The sequence below is a fragment of the Poecilia latipinna genome, unplaced genomic scaffold (assembly GCF_001443285.1).
Source record: "Poecilia latipinna isolate Pla-1442-1.1 unplaced genomic scaffold, P_latipinna-1.0 Scaffold165, whole genome shotgun sequence".
NCBI classification, from domain to species: Eukaryota; Metazoa; Chordata; class Actinopteri; order Cyprinodontiformes; family Poeciliidae; genus Poecilia; species Poecilia latipinna.
The window spans coordinates 566966-590360 of record NW_015112781.1 but is presented as its reverse complement, the minus strand read 5'-3'; the positions used below and the strand labels follow the sequence as shown (position 1 = coordinate 590360).

The following is a 23395-nucleotide window of genomic DNA, read 5'->3' as shown; positions in this document are numbered from 1 at the left end:
AAAAAAGATTTTTAACTTTTTTTTTTTTTTGGGTTGGTAAAAGAAATTGGGGGGGAAAAAGGGGGGGAATTTTTTTTTTTTTTTTTTTTTTTTTTTACAGACATTATGTTACATCCCATCTGTAAAAAGGTTGTCTTGACTACCTTTACTCCTAGCATCCTTCTGTCCTTCAATTTTACCATTTTCCTCTATCCTTCCTCTTTGTTCACTGTGTTTTCCTTCTTTATCTTCTCCTGTTCTTCCTTTCAACTTTACTTTCTTTTTTAGTATTCCTTTGTTCCTTCATCCTTCTATATTTCCTTTCTACTTTTTTCTTTCCTGCATTGTCATTCATTCCTTACCTCATTTCTTCCGTCTTTCATGCGTGTTATTTAAAGACGGATCTCGTGAAGAATGTGTGCAAGCCATGTTACTTGTCATGTTTTCTTATTAGGTGCACCAGTGAATGTCCTTTAACCCATACAGTCAAAATTAGATTTAAAAAAAGAACATTTGTTCCTCTTGGTAAACAGACCTTCTGCTCTTTGTGTTGTCCTTGCACTTCTACAAAGTCCCCCACAACTTTGACCAGCAGGTCCTCAGGGTTGAAATGCTTCACATCTACTTGAACTGTAAATCCAATCTCATCACAGTGGACCTGTCAACACAAGTTGAAATAATGTATGATGTTTTTGGAAAAGGGTAATGATTATTGCGAATACACAAAAATATAATTCCATGTGAATTTGATGTATTTGACCATGCATGATGTAAACAAAAATAAATATTTCTTTGAGGGAATTTAACTGATTCAGTCTTCTGTGCTTAATGAAGAGAAATATAAGATGTGTTTAATTCAAACTAAGATTTGATTTAAAGATTGGCAGTACATTGTTTTGGTAACATTTTATGCTTGTCTGAAGTGTTACTGAACATTTGGCTCTTTTTAACTCTAGGTTAAAGAAATGACCTACCTCTGCAGAGCTGACACTCTCAGTCTCTGGAACCAGTAATGATGGCGACCAGTTATAATAGCCATGAGACCCGTTCAGCCGAGGAGGTAAAACCTTCTCCCATGGAATACCACCAGTTGTCAAAGAGGGAGGCACAATAAAATCCATACCTAAAAAGAAAAAAAAAAAAAAAAAAAAACATTAAATAGAACAATCAAAAGAGTTACATGGAGCGCAATAAATGCTCAGTGAAGAGCAGCTTACCTTCGCTTATGTATTCTCTGATCAAACAAGTGAGCAAGAAGAGAAATGCCAGTCCCTACTGTTACGTTCCCACTTATCCTGAGTAGGAGGAACGATCTGTCCGATTCCAGTTTTCCTTCTCTGACCGTGCTGAACGTGACTGTCACAGGCTCTTTTATACTGCAGTTGCATAATGACTTGTGCATTCATACTGAGCCACCTTGTCTATGTCACATTCCAGACCGTGTACCCTTGGGGGTCCAGTCCACTCACAGATGAGTATATGTTTTGGGAATGACACAGCTGCTGTTGGCTTATTGTCAATTAAAGTGTTTGTTATAGCCCTCCTTTATTGGGTCGATGACATGAACATCAACTTGTTACCACCAGTGTGTAGACATCAGAACAACTGTGGGATAAGTTGGTTGTTGGGTAGGATCCTTCTAAAAATAAGTTCAAAAGATGAGTGGGTCCTAGACACATGTAGAAGCACGCGTTCTGTACCTGACACATCATCAATCACCTGTTATATAAGAGGATGGGCAGTATTAAGTTGATCAAGGGTCTTGAAAAATACTAAATAAAACGCATCTCAAGGAACATCCTAAAAGTTGTATTTTCTTTAGAATTACTAAACAAAATGCATCTCCAGGAACATCCTAAAAGCTGCTAAGTGTGTATAGTGAAGATGTATGGTCATTTAAATGTCTTAGATAAATAAGTAAAATAAAATGCTTCCACAAGCCGGTTTCATTTGGTGGCACATCATATGTTGATCCTCACTGTTCTTCACACATGTAGCAGTTATGTGCACATGTTCTCCCTGTTAGCCATGCTAAACCTGGCACCTAAGCTTTGACTGTGACTAAAAGTGGCCCTGATTATGCTATGACTCATACAGGATGATGGCCAAGAGGGGACATTTGGAGGGATTAAGTTATTGAGTTTCATAACAGGCGCCACTGGTTGTCTGGACTCTGAGAGGCATATAGCAATAAGGAAAATAATAAAACATAGGCTCATAGATGCAGAAAGAATTGTATCATAAAGGTAGGTAAGACGCCTACCTTCTCTAAAAAGGCCGTTTTAGAGATATACCTTAATTTAGATTTTCAAAGTCACAGGTATGATGCAACTTTGTATCTCTTGCAGCATTAAAACTTGAATTGATGACTTTAGATCTAATAACTGAAAATCATCGATACATTTTTGATTCAACTTTTTGAATTTTTGATACATAATTGATTCAACTTTGAATCAATTATGATTCAAAGTTGACATTTTGACACTGCATCTCACGAATGACTGACAGTAAAAATCAAAATGACATTGAAACTCATTCTCAAAGTCAAATTTACTATTTTTTCCCCTCATAGTTATGACTTTGGAGTAACTATGTCCCACAATCCCTTTTTCATTCATGTAAAGTTGTGGCTTTTGTAGAAGAGAGTGACAAACCCACCTTAAAATTTACACACAATTTAAAAGACATTATAGATTAAGGGCATTTATTGGTCAGAAAGTAAAAATCACCTTGAATGCACAAGGTCATTTTAGCAATATTTTAGAAAAAGAAAAAAACAAAGCAGTGGAATCAAATCATTTGTCTCACCTAAACAAATCTTAATGCACATCCACTGACAACACATTGTTAGCTTGTACTAAAAAGAAAACAAAAGGCTCTAAACTAAAAACATACAGAGATTTATGAGTTCTACAGTAGCAACATTTTATAGGTAATAAATGTCACAAAGACTGAATTGTTTTTGCTTTATTAAAGAGAAAACTCTTTGGTCCAGGATGGTCGGGGGTCAAACATCTCAAGGCGTGCCCAGTGGAATTGTGAACGAAAGGTAATCTCCCACTTCCCCCCACTGTGCTCTGAAGTGTTGGTAAATTGTGATCCATGTCGTCAGTACTGTGACCCAAAACAACAAACCCAGTGCTGATCGCTTCACATCTGGAGAAGAAAATGAGAAAGTATTTTAACTTAAAACTTGTATTATATATTATTTACACAGGGCACTTTTTGACATTGAGACAGAAAAACGGAAAGAGAGCTTTTCAGATCGATTACTCTGACCACCAGTCCATGCATGATTAAAAAAACAACAACAAAAAAGTCAAGAAGCTATCATCAGTGGACTATCATCAGTAAAAAGTATGCATGCTTCTACCAGCGAGTCTGGTAGTAATTCATTTAAATAAACCAAGCCTTACAATTATTTAGGGTTATTACTTACGAAATAAAAATCTAATGATTTTCTTTGTACGCTCACGCGCTATTAGTCTATGCAAAGTCACAAGTTGAAAACCATAACATTTATCCTGATATTCGGACCAAAAGTAATGTTCATTTGAAAAAAAATAAAAATACTGAACATATTTTTGTTCCATAGAATATTGCGTTACTGCTTTTAATGGTGATATTATGATTTACTGTAACTAACAGAACACTGAGGCTGTTTGCACTGCTTAGAGGTATAGATCTGGCATCAAATGTTGAGTGTTGAACATTTTTTATTAAGCTCAAAAGTTGTTTCAATATTCTTTTAGGCTAGTTTTTGGTTTTGAGAAATAACCCATTGTAAAATTGTGCTAAAATACCTACCAATATGCTTTTACGCATTTAACTAAATTCTAGTTCATTTTACGTACTCCGCACCAAAATGTACATGAAACTTACATGTTTTAATTAGGGTCTGTTCAGTGAAGGGCGGCTTCATAAAGGCTTCCTTAAAAAACCAGACAACGTTTACAAGCCACAGGAAAGGAAGAAGAGCAAAACCACCTGAAAACACAAAGAAAACACAAGTATTTAAAGGTGTAGAAAACCAAATCATGCTATGACACCAATACATTACTCATGGACTTAATATGTAATCCACACTTCCCGTTTCCATGTTTGGGCTCCATAACGGAGACTATAGCAGTTACAGCTGCTATATATTGACAAGTAAAGCTGCTTGGATGTCTTTCAAATATTTCTTACCCAAGTAATATTTTCTACAAAGGGTGAGTTTCTCTTCGTTGGGAAGTCGTTCCAGGTTCATGGTAAACGCACAGTTGCCCTGCTGAAGGAAGAAACAAAGTTCCAGGGAAATGTTTAGAGTTAGCTCCACTTTGGTATATTTAACAGAAATAAAACGTGAGAAAACGGAACATGGCGATATTAGGTACGTTTAAAAGATGACTAACCACTGAATCAGCAAACAAAAAATGCTTTATCAAAGACCTTGTTTAGAAATGTACTAAACCACTGTCAGGTGACTTGAAATAGCCTCAGGCAACGTTAGCATTTTGCTAACAGTTACGCCACCCTCGAAAAAATGGCCGCAATCTAGTTTTGGCAACGTCTTTTAAATCATGTTAGACATACATAAACAATATTTTCACAATAACGTCATGGCATACTTACAGTCGTCAAGGATAACTCTTGAAAATGAGAACCGAGTAAATAAACACTTCCTTAACCCCCTCTTCTTCGTCGTTTTCCTTATCACCTTTCTTCTGTTTCGAGTAGTCACAAGTCAGTATTAGAATTAATACTACCACCTAGTGTACAGACGAAAGAGCCACATATACAATGGTTTGTTCCCAAATTTATAAATATAATGAGAAAATGTCAAATACCCCTGAGGGGAGAAAAACATAAACTTTTGTAGACTAGGTTCTTTAAATTAAATGTAAAGAAAAAAACATATGTTATCTTTCAAAAATGCTTTACATTGAATATACCATTTCATACAATCTCCACATAATTTTCATTTTATGGCATTTATTTTCCAACCTGGTATGTCACATATTTCCCCCGAATACTAGATACTGAGGGTCTGAGACTCATGAGTATTCTTGGAAGGAGGACAAAAGTTTACACCAATAAAAGATGGCATTTACCAGACATTTCATTTATGAATTACTCTTTCATTTAACTTATATAATGTCTTCCTTTTATATAGCTTACACACAATTTAACAATTTCTTGTCTTAGAATCAAATGCAGTTTTTTTCATTGAACAATACAAGAGCTTAACTTTTGTGATAGTAATCAAAAAGTGAAGTAAATCAAACATAAAAAGTAAACAGTGAGGAAAATGTCAATATTTTTGTTACAACTGTCGGTTCAGGTTTTCCCATAAGTATTTATGAGGCCAAAAGAGTATCACTCTGTGTATAGAAAATCCATACAAAATATTAGTTTTGCATTATAAATGTAATAAAATAAATAAATGTACTTTTTATGGTATCCTAATTTACAGAAATCCACCTCTTCAATATTCCTGTATTTTTGTGGTACGAAACATGCAGTATACGGCCATCTACTGTACTGCGATGGTAGGACAACAATGAAGCTATGTTGTTATGTTTTAATCTTACAGAACACACTTTGTGTTAAAAACAGCTTTATTGGGTATTTTCTCATTACTGTATCATTATTTCATCATTTTAGTTTTATTTTACTAATTTCGCAAGCTTTTAAAATCGTTTATCACCACTGAAAAAGTAGGTTACATCTGAACCATAAAAAAATTAAATGTTTAATGCTTCAGTATTTGATTTTAATGTATCGGTATTTTTAATTTCCATTGGAGCTAACAAAGTTGTTCAATTTAGATGGATATTGTAAATGCCATCGATGCTCTAAGTGAAAAAAAAAGAAAAAAGAAAAACTCAGTTTCCCTTGTACCATTGCGGCTCCCCCCTCCCATCTCGCGCCTTCCCTCTTGTCTCCCCCTCGAACTGCTAGCCGTCGGTGTGTGTTGTTGTTGAAGCAATGATGGCGGCGGCAGCGGGATGCGGATCAGCAACCGCGGCTGCCGTAGGAGGCCAAGGTGGAACTGCTACGGCCAGAGGTCGTTTCCCCGGTCGGCCTTGGTCTTCGCGCAGTCGTTTGCGCTCTGAGAAGCGATGGCAACTCGGGCGATCAAGCTCAGAAGCTGATGATGTGACTAACGGAGGGCCAAGGCCCGCAAACCTGGCTCTTTCGTTAAACGAAGACCAGTCGCACTTGCGTCTACTCGGGATAGAGGCAAGCCACAAGATCCTCGGCCAGGCTGGATATAGCTCTAGTGGAAGTGAAGAGGTAAGGTGCCGTACTCATTAAGGAAGTGGGTTATATATTCAAAATTGACGCATTTAGTGTGATCGGTCTATGCGCAAGAATGAGTGCTTTCCACCGCTGTATGACTGGTTAGTGCCATGGAGAAATGTCAACATCCCAATGGCAGGCTAGGGTTAACTTTAGCTTCAAGCTAAACGGTATCACTAGTGTTAGCCTAGTTGAGCTTTCCATTTGAACACTCCAAACATAAAATGTCACTTTAACTCTGACAGCAGATCTTTTTAAAGTCACATTAGCATGGGGCTCTGAGTTGATCTCCAAGAATAAAAAATAAAGGTAAAAGATTGATAACCTTAATATTTTTTAAATGCAGAGTGGGCACTTGTAAACATGCGCCGCAGTTATCCTACGTATGGCCCTTTCGTTACAGGGCCATAATATCTGCTAGCCTGCTAATAGCCAACACAAAGAGCAGGAAGGCTAGCGCCTTCGTACTCTGCAGAGAGTAGCCGCTAACTATGTTTGCTGTATGCTTTTCTAAAGTCTGCTTAAATAAGATACGTCTTGTGTTTGGCAAGGTATAAAGTGCATATAAACAGTTACATAACATTTTATATTGTGGCTATAAAGCTCCTTAACTGTCACAAGGGAGTAAATCGTTTTGGGTTAGCTAGCTGTTAGCCAAGGTTAGCAAACAGGGCATGTTTAAATGAATCTACAGAAGTGTGCCAAAGTCACTGCCACACATGTTGGTCACACACATTTTAGGGCTGAAACGCAACTAACAGTGAGTGATCCTTATTTATTAGATCTTATTCAAGACCTAACTGCAGGTATAAAGAACATTGCAAATGTTTGGAGGGAGTTGTTGATTACAGACTAACGTTTCGTTGTAGATTTTATAGCATCAGTGAAGGCGTGACCATCATTAACTAAAGCATGGGTTTTACTTAACGCAGAGTTCTGAGGTTGCATTGGATTGTAAAAACGATGTAGACCTTGACTATTACATTAATTCGAATTATTTCCCTGGTGGTCACTGATTATGTGGTATTATTCATGGTACGAACTGCTTTTTAAAGTAATTTTTTTAATGTACATGTATCTTTACTTAATGCAAAGAAAAGATTATCCAGTGATAGAAAATCACAGCTGCATACAATAAAGCACTGTTCCAGCCTGACTGTCTGCCATGCTTATGTTTCACCATTCAAACTCCTAAAGCAGGGGTGTCCAAAGTCGGCCCTTGAGGGCGGGCATCCTGCACGTTTTAGTTCTCTCTCTGGTGGTAGTAACAACCTTTTCAGCTTGTCAATGTTCCTCTTAGGCCTTCTAAGGAGCCATCATTTGATGCAGGTGCGTTAAATCAGGGAGAGAACTAAAACATGCAGGATGCCGAGAACCGACTTTGGGCACCCCTGTCCTAAAGGTTATTTTTTCTCAATCATAGTTCTGTATTTTTTCTTAAAACACATTAATAAGTATGTAATACCAACCTTATTGCCTTGAAATAAAAATAAATATTTAACTGTAATAACCTTACAATAGTTATGCTGCTGCATTCACAGAGAAACAGATCCTACTTCTGTAACTGTAACGGTTATGGACATAAATGTGCGCAGCTGTGCTGAATCGAAATCTTTTTTTTATCACCTTTTTTCTCCCTTGCATCGCATGTTTCGTAGATTACATCTGCGTGTACTGTTTACAATACTAACAACGCTGTGTGCCACACATGCGAGAACATAGTTCTGCGGGTGCAAAACATCAAAAATATTTTAGTCTAACTGACTGCACGGAGAGGTTTGACTCCCTCAGAATCTGTTATAATGGGTTTATCAAGGAGACACTACTCAGACTGCTTGACCTGAACAATTTTGTGCTTATTTTTGTTGTGGATACTAGGACTGCGTAATATCAGAAAAATGTGTAATCTTTACGTTTTTAACGACTGAAAATATCCACGTTGCTTTCTATGAGTTTTAGCATCTGACCTGCTAAAGGTATATATATCAGGTGAGTTTATTAAGGGCACCAATAAATTTAAAATTTGAGTGAATTTGTAGTTTAGCTGCAAAGAAAACAAAATATAATCAAAATGTAAACATAAAAAATGTTTCAGTATTTGAATCTGGACAATTTTGGGGATTATTTGCACTTTTTTTTTTACCTCCATTTTTGATTGTCTTAGTTTGACCTAGAACTGACACACTAAGGTTCCCATCCACAAAGGAGCCCCAGAAAAAAGCAGATAAAAAGTTGAAACTGGTTTGGTGTATTGATTAAATCTACATTATATTTCACATTAATCTGCCCTCCCTTTGTGTGAATGCGCAGACAAAATGTGAGCATTCCTTAAGGAAAATAACACCAGTGGTACTGAAAATGTTGGTTTTAATGATCATAATTGTAGTTTAAAACAATTTGGTGTTTGTTTAATTGTTGCCCGTGCCTCATTGTTAAGTGTATATGTGCAATTAATCATTTTTTATTTTATTTTTTATAAAGGGTGATGACTTCAAAGGATTTGAAGCTGACAAAAGAAATGCTGCAGAATCTGTGATGTCGCAAAAAAATTCTTCCAAAGGTGAACCGTTTTGAAATTTAAAACTGTACAGAAGAAATTAAGTAGATGTGAGATCAATTGTTTTTCTACAAGAAATATCATTTTATTTATTTATTTACTTTTTTGCAGTCGATGCTGTCAGCACAAAATCTAGGAGAAAAAGTGAGAAGCCACCACAAAAAGTGCCAGCAGTTGATGAGGCTGTCCCACCTGATCCTGTGAAAGATGTGAAAGCTCTGGAGGAAATACACGACATATCTCTTGAGACAAAACCAGCGAAGGATTCGAAGAAAACTCCAAAAGGAAAAAACACTATGGACCAAGGGTCAGCCAAGAGCAGAGCTTCAGGAGCAGCACCGAGGATTACAATAAAGTTGGTGGCCAAAAAGAAAGTGAAAACTATAAAGGAGCCCCAGAAAAAGGCAGATAAAAAGTTGAAACTGAAAGATGTGCAGGACCAGCCCGATGTTAAGGACATTCAGGGTGATCAGATTTTAAGCGCTCACATCAAGTTAAAAACCGAATCTTATGACGATGAACTCAACACTGGGGACAAAGGAGTGCCGACCATACCTACGAGGAGGCGTGGGAGATCTGCCGTTAAGGTAGCAGAGCCTGTAAGTCAGACTACTGCCAAAGTTGTGGTTGATGACCAAAAATCAAAAGAGAAGGAACTGACCAAGGTTAAGGACAGCGGATCTATAGAGCAGAAACTGAACTCAAAAGACTTAAAGAAAAAGCAAGTAGCCCCACTGCAGGGTTCTGAGGTTAAAAAAGTGACTCGTAGAAGCACAAGAGTTGCTAACGAACTCTCTAATAACTTAACAGACAGTGTACCTGAAACAGAAAGTCTGACTAAACCCGCTACTGTTCTGGACCAGCTCAAGTCAGAAGTTTCACAAAAGGCTGAGGCCAAACCAGTGGTGAGGAGAGAAGGTCGAAGGCAAAGCAGAAGGCTAAATAAAGATATTACAGTGCCAGAAAACCAAGGCTCATTAGCCACAGAATCTGAAAACCTACCTACACATGCCAGTGAAAGTTTGCCTGTTAAAACTGAAGAAATGAGGGTCCCAAGCATAAAGTTAATAAAGACCAGAAATCCTAAATATGATGCACAGGCCAGCGGGAAAACTTCATCTCGAAAGAAAAAACGGAGAAAATATATTTGGACTTTAGCCTTAGTCAAAATTGGAAGTCAAACCCCACGGGCAGAAGATACCGTCAAGGTACAAACAGAGACTGTGAGCCAAGTGGATGAGACCCCACCTAGTGACACCGGTGTAAAGAAGATCACAAAGGGACGAGGTAGAAAATCAAAACAGGAATGTGCAGCCCCACTGGAAAGCATGCAAAATGTTGAAAAGGATCCCCAAAGCATCCCTGATTCGGAAACGTCAAGTTTACAAGTGCAGCCTGAAGCAGATCCTGCGCCTGAAACTCCCACGCAAGAAATCACTAAAGCAGATTGCGGGAAGGTACCACCTCTTCAGATTAAAAAGGTTTCATCTCCTGGCAAACATAAAAGCTCAAAGCCGTCTTTTCTGATTCAGCAGGTTAGCCCGGTGCCTGAAAACAAAGAGGAAAACCTGAAAGATCCACCAGAGGTGCAAGAGGATAAGTCATCTCTACAGGACACAGAGACCACTCCTTCTAGAAGGCTAAGAAGAAGGATGTCAAGCCTCGAGTCACCACAGAAGAAATCTGTCAGCAAAAAACCTGCGACCACTCGGAAACGAAGGCTAAGGAAAAGTCCCCAAGAAGAAGAAAAGCCGCAAGTGGAAGCTGAAGTTCCCTCTCAGGTTTCTACTGAGGAGTCCGCTCCTCAAATTCTTCCCATAAACTCATGTCCTAATTTAGTCGAAGATCCACCACAGGTGACCAGTTTAAACTCCTCTGAAGGTCTTGAAAAGGAAAGTCCAAAAGCCGCCGACACTCCCTCACAAACAGCAGATGAAGTCTGTCCACAGTCATTGGAAAACAAACTGGAACCACAGATTGAAGAGGCCAAACCATTGCCTGTGCCTTCCAAACTCAGAAAACTTAGAAATAATAAACAAGCAAAGAAGAAGAAGTCTGTTAAAAAGCAGAAGGCTGAGAAGGCTGTTGTTTTGCCTGACACTACAGCAGACTCAGTCCCTGACACGGTTGACTTTATTAACATGGAGCCTATTCAAATGGAAAATGTTGAGCCTGTAGCTGAAGAGGTGAGCAAGGTAGTGGAGGAGAGAGCAGAACCAGAATCTGAGACCAAACAGGAGCCTGTTCTTGTAGAAGAAAAGGAAAAGGAGATACAACCAACGTTAAAAGAGGAACCAGACATGCAGTCTATAGACAGTCAGCAATTGGGAGAAGGTCAGCAATTGGGAGAATGTCGGCAATTGGGAGAAGGCCAGCAGTTGGGGGAAGCTCAACAATTGGGGGAAGGTCAACAATTGGGGAAAGGTCAACAATTGGGGAAAGGTCAACAATTGGAGGACAGTCAGCAAATGGGGGAAGATCAGCAATTGGAGGAAAGTCAGATGTTGGGGGACAGTCAGATGTTGGGGGACAGTCAGCAGTTGTTGGACACTGAGAAGATTCTGGACAGTCAGCAGCCAGTGGCCACCTCAGATCAAACAGGTGAACTAATATCATCCAAGAAATCTTCCAGAAAACTAAAAAAGAAACGCAAATCCTTAATTGGCCAACGCCAAAAGCACAGGCACAGAGGCAGAGATGGAAAGTTTGCCCCGCTTAAATCCCCTGAAGGTGAAAGTACTTTTGACGCTGACGATGACCCTTCTCTGCTGCTGGCGGCTCCCGTCCCATCCCAAGGGTCTACACTCATCGGAGTACAGAAAAAGTACAAAAAGAAGCACACAAGCCTGCCTTTTGTTGGAGCTAAGAAGTCCAAATCCCAGTCTAAAATCATTTCCCACCTGATTGAAATGGGAATGGAGAAAGATAACTTGAAGCAAGAAGAAGCAGACACTCCAGTGGACTCGGGACAGCCGGATGTTGTCAGTGTTCAGCCTTGCAAGTCAAAGTTTGTAAAAAACATCAAGCACTTCATTATGCCTGTTGTAAGTGCAAGATCCTCTCGAGTGATCAAGACCCCACAGAGGTTCATGGATGATGTCGGGATGTCCGTGTTGCCTCGAAGGCACTCTCCGAAGAAGGGTTTGCAGCTGGGCCTGAACATCCGTCCGGGGAAGAGGCGAGACGATGGGGCAGAAAGGCCGTTGTCTCCCATCTTTCCAATTGATGACGAGGATATTTTGAGTGAAGCTCAGCTGGATGTTGATCTGTTTTCAGCTCAGGACCTGGAGGACAGCATCGACTTGGCCGATAGCCTGTTTTTTGACTGTAAGAGTGAGAAAAATGAAAAGAAGAAGCCTTCCATGAAGAACTCGAGTTTCAAGTGGAATCTCCCTGAAGATTCCTGCGAGGAGTTATATACACTGGATAAAGCCCCAGAGAGCAAATGTGAGGATCTGTTTTTATCTCCCCCAGTGGATAAGCTCCCAGAACCATCGTCGGACCTCTTGGACGTTCTGAAAAAGAAGAGTCCACCCAAATTTATCAAGCAGGCGGCTCACCTGAAGATTTATCAGAGGCTGAAGAAGCCCATTTTGGGACTTCCAAAAGGCAAACTCACACAAGAGCTCGAGCCTGTGAGTAAACCCGCTCTGCCTCCGGTTGATTTAGCCGAGGGACTCGACGACGAGGTCATGAGCATCAGTCTGAGACAGCGGGACACAGGCGCAGACAAGGAAAAGTCCAAGATCAAGATCGAAGACCTGGATAGTCCAGGAGTGGTGAGAAAGGTTTCAGTCAGTCTTCGGTCTCCTAATTCTGTTGCATTGAAGCCATGCACAGAGGGAGCGTTGGCAGTGAAAGACACTGCCCTGCGGGACTCAAGTAAGACGATCATAATTAGACACAATTCTGATAAATATTTAAAATAAAAGCGTTTAACAGAGCACTTATGGTTTTGTTTTCACAGAAGCGCCGTCGTCGGTACAGAAGTCGGGCGCAGTCGAAGGCGTTCCTCCTGGGCACATAGAGAAGGGAGCGCCACAAAGGGCACGCCTCACTAGTGCAAATAAAAAAATGTTGAATCTCCTCAGGAAAGCAAAGGTTCAACTTATTAAAATCGACCAGCAGAAACAACTCAAGTCTTCTGGGGTAAGGTTAAAAATCACAAATAAAATTTTTAGCATAAAGAGATGGTTTATATTTGTGCATTTAAGCAAAAATTACAATACAGTCAAAAAGTTAATTTATTTCAGTAATTGAGCTTAATAATTGAAACTCGTATAGATTCACTACGCTGATATATTTCAATTGTTTATTTCTGCTAATTAGTTTTTATGAGTGGAAGTTCAAAATTCACTGTGCTATTCAATCTAGAAATGTATAAAATTTGCTTTTATCATTTTCCATGTAAGGAAAAATCAAACATTATTTTTTCCATACAAAATTTTCCTTTTTTTCCCCTATTGGACAAGTCTAAGCACGCTTAATGAGCACTGTGGTTTTGTCTCATTGATCTGCTGTGTGTTCTTCCACTTACAAAGTATCACCTTGATTTCAAAGAGAACCATTGGACCACACGTTTTGTGTTTAGACAAGCTTAAATTGAGGTTGCTCTCTACTAGTTGTTTTTAATTTTGGTGTTAAATGCTCTTGTTGCTCCCAAGAAATCTTGAAACTTGGAATAGTATGGAATGGGTTTTGTAATAAGAAATGTGTGAAAATTCTGATGATTACGGCTTACAGAAGATAAAAAGAAACTATTTTTAACATCTCAGAAAATTAGAATGTCAGGAGATAAAGAAGGAATTTTAATTAGGCAAGTCAGCCTACATAAGTAAGTCCATGTACTGTTCAATATATACTCGATGTTTGACAGGGCCTCGTTTTGCATGAATCACTGCATCAGTGCGGCATAGGATGGATGTGATTGTCCTGCAGCTCTGTTGAGGTGTAATGGAAGCCCAGGTTGCTTTGAAAGCTGCTGGGTCTAGTGCCTCTTGAAAATACTACAGATTCTCTTTAGAGATTGAGTCAATTCAGTTTAGTGATATCAAGGTTATTAAATCATATGTCGGTGCCGTTGACTGTGTGGATAAGCGCTCAGCCCTGCTGGAAAATAAAACCCAGCAACTCTATATAGTTTGTCAGCAGAGCGAAGCATTGAGTGCTCTTCAATTTCCTCTTAGACCTTTGGACTTGAGGAAATGGTGGACTAACCCCAGCAGGTGACATGAGTTTGCAAATTATTATTGAGATAATTGTAGCCCATCTTCATACCGATTTTAGTGTTGCACTTATCTCTGTTGTATGTGTGCCCCTTTATAAAACATGTTTTCACTTAAATGTCCATCAGTATGCTTGACTGCAGCTCTGTGTACAACCAGCATCTTTAGCAATAACACTTTGAGGCCTCCTGGTGGAGGATGCCAGTGACTGTCTGCTGGACAGCTGTCAAGTCGTCAGTCTTCACAATTCTTCTGCTGGCTACACCATAACATTTGTGTTTTAAAATATAAATTATTGGCCATTATCTAAACAAAATGCTTAGCAATTGTCAAAAAATATCAGAACCAAAACCTTGAGTTACAATTTCTCAATTCCGGTCCTCAGGCCCCCTCCCTGCCTTGCATGTTTTAGGTGTTTCCCTTCTGCCACACACCTGGATTGAATTTTGTGGGTGATTAACAGCCTTCTGCAGTTCTTGATGGCTGCAGAAGAGGTCATGCTATCATTTGAATAAGCTGTTCTGGAATAGACGTCTGAAACGCGCGGAGCAGGTCCGCCTGAGGACTGGAATTGAGAAGCACCGAGTTACATCTTTCGCATTAAAATTCTAAATTTGAATTTGCCCTTGTAGGATTCAGATCTGTTTATTTCAGACTGATCCAGTTCATTCCAGTTTTGTTCAATGATAGATCCTAGACCCCACAGTACGATTATTTGAAAGTACAACTACTTAATTTCATGTATTCCCACCTGTTGAAGACGAATCCTGTATTCCTGATTACCAGAAGCAGATGTCTTGTTTGAGCCGATGTCTTGTTTCTTTATTTCTCTCGCAGCTGTTATCTGGTCCTGCTGGCTCCAGATCTCAAGAAATCGCTTTTAAAAGACAGAGGAGGAAGCAGAGGGCGCAAGTTCCTCGTCCCGAGGTTCCTCTTAAGACCGAGCAAGTTCAAGGACAAGTGAGTCCTCGGATCAATACGCCTGATGGGGACAAGCATCGATCCGTCTTAAAAGTGTCTGGTTCCACCCACCCTGTTGTTTTCTCCTCAGCCGCAGCTCATCTCCCCATTATGCCAGGAGTTTCGCCGAGCAGGGGGTCCGCGGATCAAGCACGTGTGCCGCGCCGCCTCCGTGGTACTGGGCCAACCCCGAGCCATGGTCGCTGACGACATTCCCCGACTGAGTGCCTTGCCTCTACATGAAAGATCTGGCATCTCCCCGTCTGCTATCACTAAAGGTTGTCATGATTATGATCGTCAGCATTTTGTTTCATAGGATCCTGTCTTGATTCCTGTGAATGTAGTGTTGTAAATTTAGAGGTTAATTTTTCTCCTTTTCAGTTATTTTGAACAGCTTAGATTGTATGACTGGGTTTAAAGTGACTGAAATAATAAGAGTGATTACTAACTTTAGCAAAGTAGTGCATGTCCTTTTGTTAAATGACCACCATTATTTTGTTTAATAAAATCAAGTATGTTTTTTTTTTTATATGAACTGCGAAGAAACACACACTTTAAAGAGCTAAATTATTAGTTCCCAGAAGGCTCTTTGACATGCACAGTGGCTCTTAATAACAATGATCAACGATTACATGAAGCTTAGCATTATTCGTACATACAAATGTAACAAAAAGACCAATTTTGTTTGGTATTCCTGTATGTTTTTATGCAGTATCTGCATATAATAGACCCTGATGGTACAAGGGCGGAAAAACTTTTGATTTATATCATTTTATTTTCTTTTTGTCATTAGGGTACAGACATTGCACACTTTCCATTTTGACAAATATAAAACATTCAGATAATGACAATGCAATAATTTTCTATTTTAGAAAAAAAATATATATATATATCTAACAGGTATTTTTAAACTTGGTAACATATCTTCCGCCCTCCCCCAAGTGTTTCCTTTGGGTCTCTAAGCAAATAGGTTTAGCATAGCAAAAGGCAATAAATATCTTTTTCGCTTGTGAAAGGTTATGACCTCTTGATTTGTTTCTCTTGTCGCAGATATTGGGTCTCCATCAGAGTCGGACAGCCCAAGCCTGTCGGATCCAAAGGCAATAAAGTCGAAAAAGCCGTCCAGTTTCGCAAAGAAGAAGGGGCTCGGGCCATTCGGGTACCGCTCTCGAAGGTGCGGCGTTTGCAAAGGCTGCAACCACGAAGACGACTGTGGGAAATGCATCAACTGCCTCGACAAGCCTAAGTTTGGCGGCCCCAACACCAAGCGACAGTGTTGTGTGTAAGTTTAGCATAAATGTGTGGCTGTTGGTTTATGCTGCAGTCTTCAGAAATAATTGTTTTCTTTTTCTTGCTTTTTACCCCTAGGTATAAGAGGTGTGATCAGATTGAAGAGAGGAAAGCACGGAGACTGAGCGGCAGAGTGGCTCCTAAAAGTATTTTGCCGCTTTATTTTGCAAACCAAAAGATGTTTTGTATTTTTTTTTTCCTTTCTTTTTTACCATGCACTGTCCGTTGCAATGCTTGTTAACTTTGCTTTTCTGCTTGGGTAAGGTTCGTCTAAGCGGAGGCGGTCATCTCTCAGCGGTGGGTATTCAAGCAATGACGAAGGGAACGAGGGCGGCGGGGACTCGCCATCTGGTCCCAACACAGACGGCCACAGTCCGTCAGTAAGGAAGCAGCCAAAGCGTGTGGTGAAGCCTCGAGTCTATTTTGACCTGGTGGATTATGACTCTGATCTCGACGACAAAGCTTTATCTAGCTCTGCCTCACCAGCAAGGAGGAGAGGAGCAGGAACGCGCTTCAACCAAGGTAGCCTGAGATTCAGCAAACCACCAACTTGTAATAACAGCAACAGTTGCTCTATATTGTAGTTTCTTCTAATTTCTCACAAATTTTCTTCTGTTATAAAGACTTTGTCTCCCTGGATGGATTCTTTGAAGACTTTTCGGATGATGAAGTCAGACACCGTAAATCCAGTTCACATCGGGTACCACAGGTTCGACGGAAGCCTGAGAAGGTGAGCAATAAGAATCCAAACTCTCAGATCGTCTCTGGGCTACAGTAGGCGGCTCTTTTGGAGGCTTCATCCAGGTTAAGACTAGAACATTTGGTTTTGGAGGCTGAATCTAACTGCTAATGTGAGATGTTTAACCAGATGAGTCATTTTGGTCAAGTACAGTCCAGACTCGGGGCGTGCAACAGCCAACAACTCAGTAAAGTGCGTTAAAGTAAGCAAATGTCGTATTTTAGCAAACATGCACACTGGTTACACATGAATATATAATATAATATGCATTTCTTTTGTACGTTTCCACCACATAAAAGTCTTAAATTTGAGTTGGTGAAACCTGCGGAAACCCTGTGACGATCATTTACACAGGAAATTGAGGTAAAAGGTTGTGTGCCACCAATGATCTTCCTGTGTGAAACGTACTGAGAACAGAACATTTCTGTCAGAGTAAATGCCTGATATGAAAGTGAAAGCAACTTAACGAGCTAAACACCATAGAGGTTTAAGTAAATAAGTGAATTGATCTTATTTGACTGGTTACTGCATCTTTACACTGTCCTTTCTCAGTAGATGTTTGGTGGCACATCACCTCCTATGTCTACTTCCTGTCTGTTTTTGTACAACCCCCAAACAAATGTAACTATGGTTTTAATCTTCAAAATGGTAAAAAAAAAAAAAAAAAAAAAACTACTTTGGTTTTGACCTTTGTGTCCAAAATTCTGAATTTACACTAAATACAGTCGCCCAATAATAATCAACTGCACATTTGGTATTAACAGTTTTTGACCTCTGTGATAAAACCCTATTTCAGAAACTGTCCCTTTAAGGCTTAATTACAGCCTGAAAGGTCTGTAATCACTTTGTTAATACAATTTTTTACAGACAAAGCAGAAGTTTCTGAATGACTTCAACTCTCTAGTCATATTTTAAAAAATGTTATTAAAGGCAAGTTTTATTTAAAAAAAAAAAAAAAAAAGGAAAAGAGAAAACATGTTCCAGTCTCTGTTAATGTTGGCTTTCTCTCTCAGGCTCTTTCATCTCAGGCTCCCTTGGAGCAGACTCCTCCCAGTGTCCTGGCTGCCCTCGCTCACGGATTTGAACAGCGAGAAGTCGAGTCTTCTAAACCAAGTCACAAAATCAGAGTGGACTTTAAGGTTGAGACAAATTTCTTCTTGCAGTACAGTATAAATTTTTTTTTCCAAGAATAAGCTTCTTATATTTGCTGTCTAAGCAGCTTCTATTCCACACAGGCTGTTACAGAATGTAAATATACAGGTACATGTTAATTGATTCAAAACGTAAAATGCGTATATAAATTGATTAAGCAGAAGGATCTATTTTAACCTTTTTATTTTTGTGAATTCTGAAGGCTAATTGAAAACCCTAAATTCAGTTTCGTTGGAACAGAAATAAAACTCCGTCCATGTCTTGTGGAGGATATGAGCTCCATGCTTGGTTGCAGCGCTCAGCCAACTTGACAACATATAAATTGTCTGTAAAAGTTTGATCAGGTGAATTTGACATCTGATTGGCCATTAGCCTGGTCATTAACCAGGTGTTGGTGTTATTGCTGGTGGGAGCAGGTTCTAAATCCTGCTGGAAAATGAAAGCCGCCTCTCCAGAAAGCTTGAACCGGCTGTTAAAGTTCCTGGTAGACTGCCATGCTGACTTTGGACTTGATGAAAGGCAGTGGACCGGTTCCTACGGATAATGTGGCTCCCTGAGTTATCACTGACTGGAAGCTTCACACTCGACCTCAAACAGCTTTGATTGTCTTTCTCTCTGCTCGGGCTCTGGGGCTCTGGGACCTTGATTTCCAAATGAAATGTAAAACTTTCTTTCTTTTTAAAATTGGCCCACTGTTCCCAGTCTTCTTGAGCTTTGGTATAAAGCATGTTGAACCATTCCAGCTTCAGGAATGGCTCAACATGTCCAGCAGGCCATAGCTTGTTAATCTACCCCAGATTCTCGAAGGAGCTTTGCTTCACAATCCTCGCAGGGCTCCAGTTATCTCTAGTGCAGATGGACCTTTTGCTACCTTACTTTTTCCTCCCAATCAACTTTCCGTTGCTATAGAAACAGTCTCTTCGACCACTTCTAAGTCAGCAGTTCTCCCCAAGATTATGTTGGCCATAGCAAAGTTGTAACATAGAATGTCTTTATTAAAAAATATATATATATATTTTGGGCATTATGCAGCTCAGTCCTAGAGCAGGTGGACCACACACAGAGTCCAGAGTCCTCGGTTCGATTCCCGGCCCCAGCCCATTTTCTGCATGTCTTCCCTTTCTCTCTATTCTTCAGCCACGGTTGAATATAATGTAGCCAAAAATTCTTTTAAAAATTACTCTTTTCTTTACACTTATGTAATATTTTAATTTGCTGAAAAACTGAAGGAATCTGTGTAGGATGTGTTTGAATTCCCAAATAAGATTACTGTTAGTACATCACATTTTAGTGGCATTTTCATTTATTGAGATTCACCTGTAAAATCCAGTGAGCAAGATAATGCTATTTAGTTTATACCCAGTAGGGGTCAGTATTTGCTTTCAAATGATCGACTTCAGGACTTCTCCTGAAAACAAAATAGGAAGTATATTTTAGTCCAGGGGTGGGCAACTCCAGGCCTCGAGGGCCGGTCTCCTGCAACTTTTAGGTGTGTCTCTACTTCAACACACCTGAGTCAAATAATGAGGTTGTTAGCAGGACTCTGGAGAACGTGACTGCACTTTAGGAGGGGATTCAGCTGTTGGATTCAGGTGTGGTGGACCAGGGAGACATCCACGAGTTGCAGGACACTGGCCCTCCAGGACCAGGATTGCCCACCTCTGTTCTAGTCTGATAGAAACAATTTAGCAAACAAATGCTTTAACTGGACTGAACCCTTACGTAATATGTGTTCCTGTTGGTCAGGGGCGAGTGCTGTACTTATATCAACCGTAATTGTTTCTGTTTATTGTCTCACCTTCAGGAGGACTGTACCTTGGAGAACGTCTGGAATATGGGTGGTTTAAGTATATTGACCTCTGCACCTGTCATGCCTCCCTATGTCTGCTTCCTTTGTGCCAGTAAAGGACAACATGAGGTGACTGCTCAGTGCTTTCTGCTCTGTTTAAATTTGCAAAGGGGAAACTGTTATCCTCTGTGTGCGCTGATAAACATATGTCAGCTGTGTTTTACGTTGACATGCTCACGGTATTGGCGAACTTTCCTTTGAAGGGAGTGTACCTTTTTTTTTTTTTTTTTTGCAGATGTTGTACTGCCAAGTATGCTGTGAACCCTTCCACCAGTTTTGCCTTGAACCCGCGGATCGCCCATCGGAGGAGAATAAGGAAAATTGGTGCTGCAGGCGCTGCAAGTTCTGTCACGTGTGTGGAGGGAAGAACAAACTCTCCAAGGTACCGAGTGATGGAAATGCTTAATTAGCTGCTGAAATTCTAATAAGACCATTTTCCCATTGTGTGTCCTTCACATTGTTTTCACAGCCTTTACTGGAGTGTGATCGATGCCAGAACTGTTATCATGCTTCCTGTTTGGGACCAAATTATCCCAAGCAAAACAAGAAGAGGAAGGCCTGGGTGTGTTTTCGAAAGCTTTGTTTATAAGACTTTTAGTTTTTGTTTTTCTTTCCAGCTAATATGATGTTTTCCTGTAGGTTTGTACAACCTGCATCCGATGCAAAAGCTGCGGCGTGACACCAGGAAAGACCTGGGATACTGACTGGAACCATGACAAGGGCCTCTGTCCAGACTGTTCAAACCTCTTCGACCAGGGTGAGCGGGGAGTTGAACTCTGCCAGCACATTGATCGATTATTTAACCAGCTGCTGCTTTCAGTCATAATCATTCATGTTGTTGGTTATGTGTCTTTGTTTGTTTGTTTTCTTTCAGGTAATTACTGTCCAATCTGCTTCAAGTGTTACGAAGACAACGACTACGATAGTCAGATGATGCAGTGCGGCTCCTGTAACCACTGGGTACACGCCAAGTGTGAGGATCTAACAGGTGATTTTTTTATTGGATGAAATAATATTTTAGTGTTTATAAACGATACTCATTGTCATAGACTGTGCCTCAAACTATGTCATGTTTTTTTTAAAGCTATGACTTCAAACCTACTGTATTTTCCTGGGATTTTGTATGATTGACTGAGAATAATAGTGCTTGATTGTAAAAAAAAAATAATTTTCCTTGCTAAGGAAATTTTGAAACGGTGCCAGTATTTTGCAGAACTACTGTTTGCAGCAGTTAAAGCATCAGTTTCTTTGGCGTATGTCTCCATAAAACTGTTGTTTTGAGACCATTTTCACATTATTAATAGAGGGATTATTTATAAACGCTGCAGATGCATGCTCGACTTAACTGCAAGAAGAGGGAAATTGGAGGGAAAACGAAGATGTAGCTATATCCATAGAGGCAGGCGATGAACTGAGCCTTCAGAAATTAAAAATGCAGCGGGTTGAACAAGAGACGCTGCGCTAAAGATAAAGTGGTGGAGCTGCATGCTGGAGTTGCGCTGGGCGAAGAGAGGTGATTTGCGCTCGCTGGGAGTTGCATATTGTTTTATTAGCCTAATCGTAAATAGTTTAGTTAGAATAATGTATAGTTGCCAGCATTCTGACGGTGAGATGCACAGTAGAGTGGCTGCTGACGCAACGTAACGTCGACTGGCAATCCCTCCATCGATAATGATATAATAATGCAAGTTCACTCTTTCACAAACCAATAAGTGTTCTTTCCCCACTCGAACTGGAAGATATTTTAAATATCCAAGATAAAACGCAACGACCAAAAATAAGAAATGAAATGTAAATTAAAACCACACTCAGCTATAGCTATAAATAAAATGGATTATGAAGTCTCTGTAGACAGATTTACCCTTCAAAATACATCAATCATCTGAATGGAAATGATCAAGCTCATTTTAATTCGTCGTGCAATCGTGACGGGCTTGGTGAACATCCGTTTTAAAGTCATTCTGCAGTGGATTAGAAAGCTTGGTCTGGACTTTGACTAGGCTATTTTGAAATGGCAGTAGGTTGAGAATGTTAAGAGCGGTTGTGAATTTACGGATTCCTTTGCAAGACACAGAGGATGTTTAAAGTTGACCCCGATTTACTGGTAAACCCTTTCAGACGAGCTGTACGAGATCCTGTCCAGCCTGCCAGAAAGCGTGGTGTATTCCTGCCGGCCGTGCAGCGTCACCCAGCCCAGCGCCTGGAGGGAGCTGCTGTACATTGAGCTCAGAGCCGGCGTGGAGAAGGTGTTGGCTTGCCTGCTCTCCTCTACTCTCACCCAGCACCTTGTCACATGCTCTCAGGTAGTGGACCAAACTTCCCCTCCTTTATTAGTGAAACATGTGACAACAAAGGGCTTTTTTTTTTTTTTAACTTGAGCTTAAAATATCTTTAAATTTCAATTGTGCTAGACTGTTTCTGTTCTGGAAAAGGGGAGCTATAATTGGTAGGTGGACAGAAATGCCACTGAAACCTGTGAATGTATTGGTTCCATACGTGCAACGGTTTTCTGTTTCAGTGTGAAAAGTGGGTTGACCCTGACAGTGGAGTTGAAAACCAGCCGGCCTGTGACCTCAGAGCCGTCGGCAAAAAGTTTGACAAAGGCCTGTACACCACCCTGGTGAGTACAGAAGTCATTTTTTTATGACTTTTTTAATGTCAACATTTAAGTCTGTTGAAATTCTCGGCAACTGTACGGCTGTAACCCAGAATATAAAGGTCAGATGCTTTCGAAGGCGGAGGTTCTCTTCCTCAAAATTCATCTGGTTCTGACCTGTATCCGTAACCATGACCTGTAAAAGGCATGACTATCATCTGCAGAATTGCAGAACTGATGAAAAAAAACTTTACATCAGTTTTTTTTTTTTTTTTTTGGTCTTTAAAAATAACCGTTTGTTCTGTATGTTAAAATGTGCTTACACAACCATGACTCTGTGGGATTTTCCACTTGTAAGTGTTTTACATTCGACTGTTTTTTTTTTTGTTGTTGTTTTTTTTTTTGGTGGTTTAATTTTGCCATCAATATCTTAGGACTGCAAAGGTTTCTCTTGACAACTCGTCCAAACATCTTGGACTTCTGTTTTCCCTCAGAGCTTAAACCCTGAACATAATGAGTTCTGTCAAGTCAGAGAGTTTTTGGAGTATTTTGCAATATATCTGGGACTTTTCTGCGATGCAAAAGATGTCTCATGTAAACATTTGCAAATATTTTCTTCTCGTTGCCTGCAGCTGCCTTTGCACAAGTGGCTTTTCAGTTTATGGATGGTGGTCACCCTTTCGGATCCTAAAAAAAAAAATGTTGTGTAGTACTTAGTAGAGGTGTGCCGATCGATCGGTCACCGATCATAATCGGTCCGATT

At 40.0% G+C, this 23395-nt stretch overlaps 3 protein-coding genes across 8 annotated transcripts in view; 1 reads left to right on the top strand and 2 right to left on the bottom strand.

The window, feature by feature from the left end:
- hspb6 (heat shock protein, alpha-crystallin-related, b6) overlaps positions 1-1342 on the bottom strand; it is a 5227-nt gene extending 3885 nt beyond the window's left edge. The window contains exons 1-3 of the mRNA XM_015029873.1: positions 1197-1342; positions 954-1102; positions 515-637 (exon numbers count right to left, since the gene is read on the bottom strand). Of these exons, the coding sequence (XP_014885359.1) occupies positions 515-637; positions 954-1100 (270 nt within the window). The 5' untranslated portion in view covers positions 1101-1102; positions 1197-1342. The remainder of the gene's footprint in view (positions 1-514; positions 638-953; positions 1103-1196) is intronic.
- A 1588-nt stretch (positions 1343-2930) lies between these two features.
- psenen (presenilin enhancer, gamma-secretase subunit) lies at positions 2931-4704 on the bottom strand. 5 transcript variants are annotated; one of them, XM_015029866.1, is made up of 4 exons: positions 4594-4704; positions 4168-4249; positions 3862-3966; positions 2931-3135 (listed from the first exon to the last, which is right to left on the bottom strand). In XM_015029866.1, exons 2-4 carry the CDS (start codon positions 4226-4228, stop codon positions 2996-2998), a joined length of 306 nt encoding a protein of 101 aa, XP_014885352.1. In that variant the 5' UTR covers positions 4229-4249; positions 4594-4704; the 3' UTR covers positions 2931-2995. The 5 variants fall into 5 exon arrangements, with proteins under 5 accessions (XP_014885352.1, XP_014885354.1, XP_014885351.1 ...); XM_015029868.1 differs by having other exon boundaries at positions 4168-4246; positions 4594-4701; XM_015029865.1 differs by having other exon boundaries at positions 4590-4700.
- Positions 4705-5909: 1205 nt separating this feature from the next.
- Positions 5910-23395, top strand: part of kmt2bb (lysine (K)-specific methyltransferase 2Bb) — a 35622-nt gene continuing 18136 nt past the window's right edge. The window contains exons 1-19 of one of the 2 annotated variants that reach the window (XM_015029863.1): positions 5910-6258; positions 8746-8824; positions 8933-10278; positions 10354-12703; positions 12789-12970; positions 14884-15006; positions 15098-15284; positions 16057-16288; positions 16375-16442; positions 16561-16818; positions 16920-17026; positions 18049-18174; positions 19992-20105; positions 20272-20418; positions 20506-20598; positions 20676-20793; positions 20911-21024; positions 22155-22339; positions 22555-22656. In XM_015029863.1, the coding sequence (XP_014885349.1) occupies positions 5950-6258; positions 8746-8824; positions 8933-10278; positions 10354-12703; positions 12789-12970; positions 14884-15006; positions 15098-15284; positions 16057-16288; positions 16375-16442; positions 16561-16818; positions 16920-17026; positions 18049-18174; positions 19992-20105; positions 20272-20418; positions 20506-20598; positions 20676-20793; positions 20911-21024; positions 22155-22339; positions 22555-22656 (6240 nt within the window). In that variant the 5' untranslated portion in view covers positions 5910-5949. Of the gene's footprint in view, positions 6259-8745; positions 8825-8932; positions 12704-12788; positions 12971-14883; positions 15007-15097; positions 15285-16056; positions 16289-16374; positions 16443-16560; positions 16819-16919; positions 17027-18048; positions 18175-19991; positions 20106-20271; positions 20419-20505; positions 20599-20675; positions 20794-20910; positions 21025-22154; positions 22340-22554; positions 22657-23395 lie in introns of both variants that reach the window. The other variant, XM_015029862.1, reaches the window with a different exon arrangement.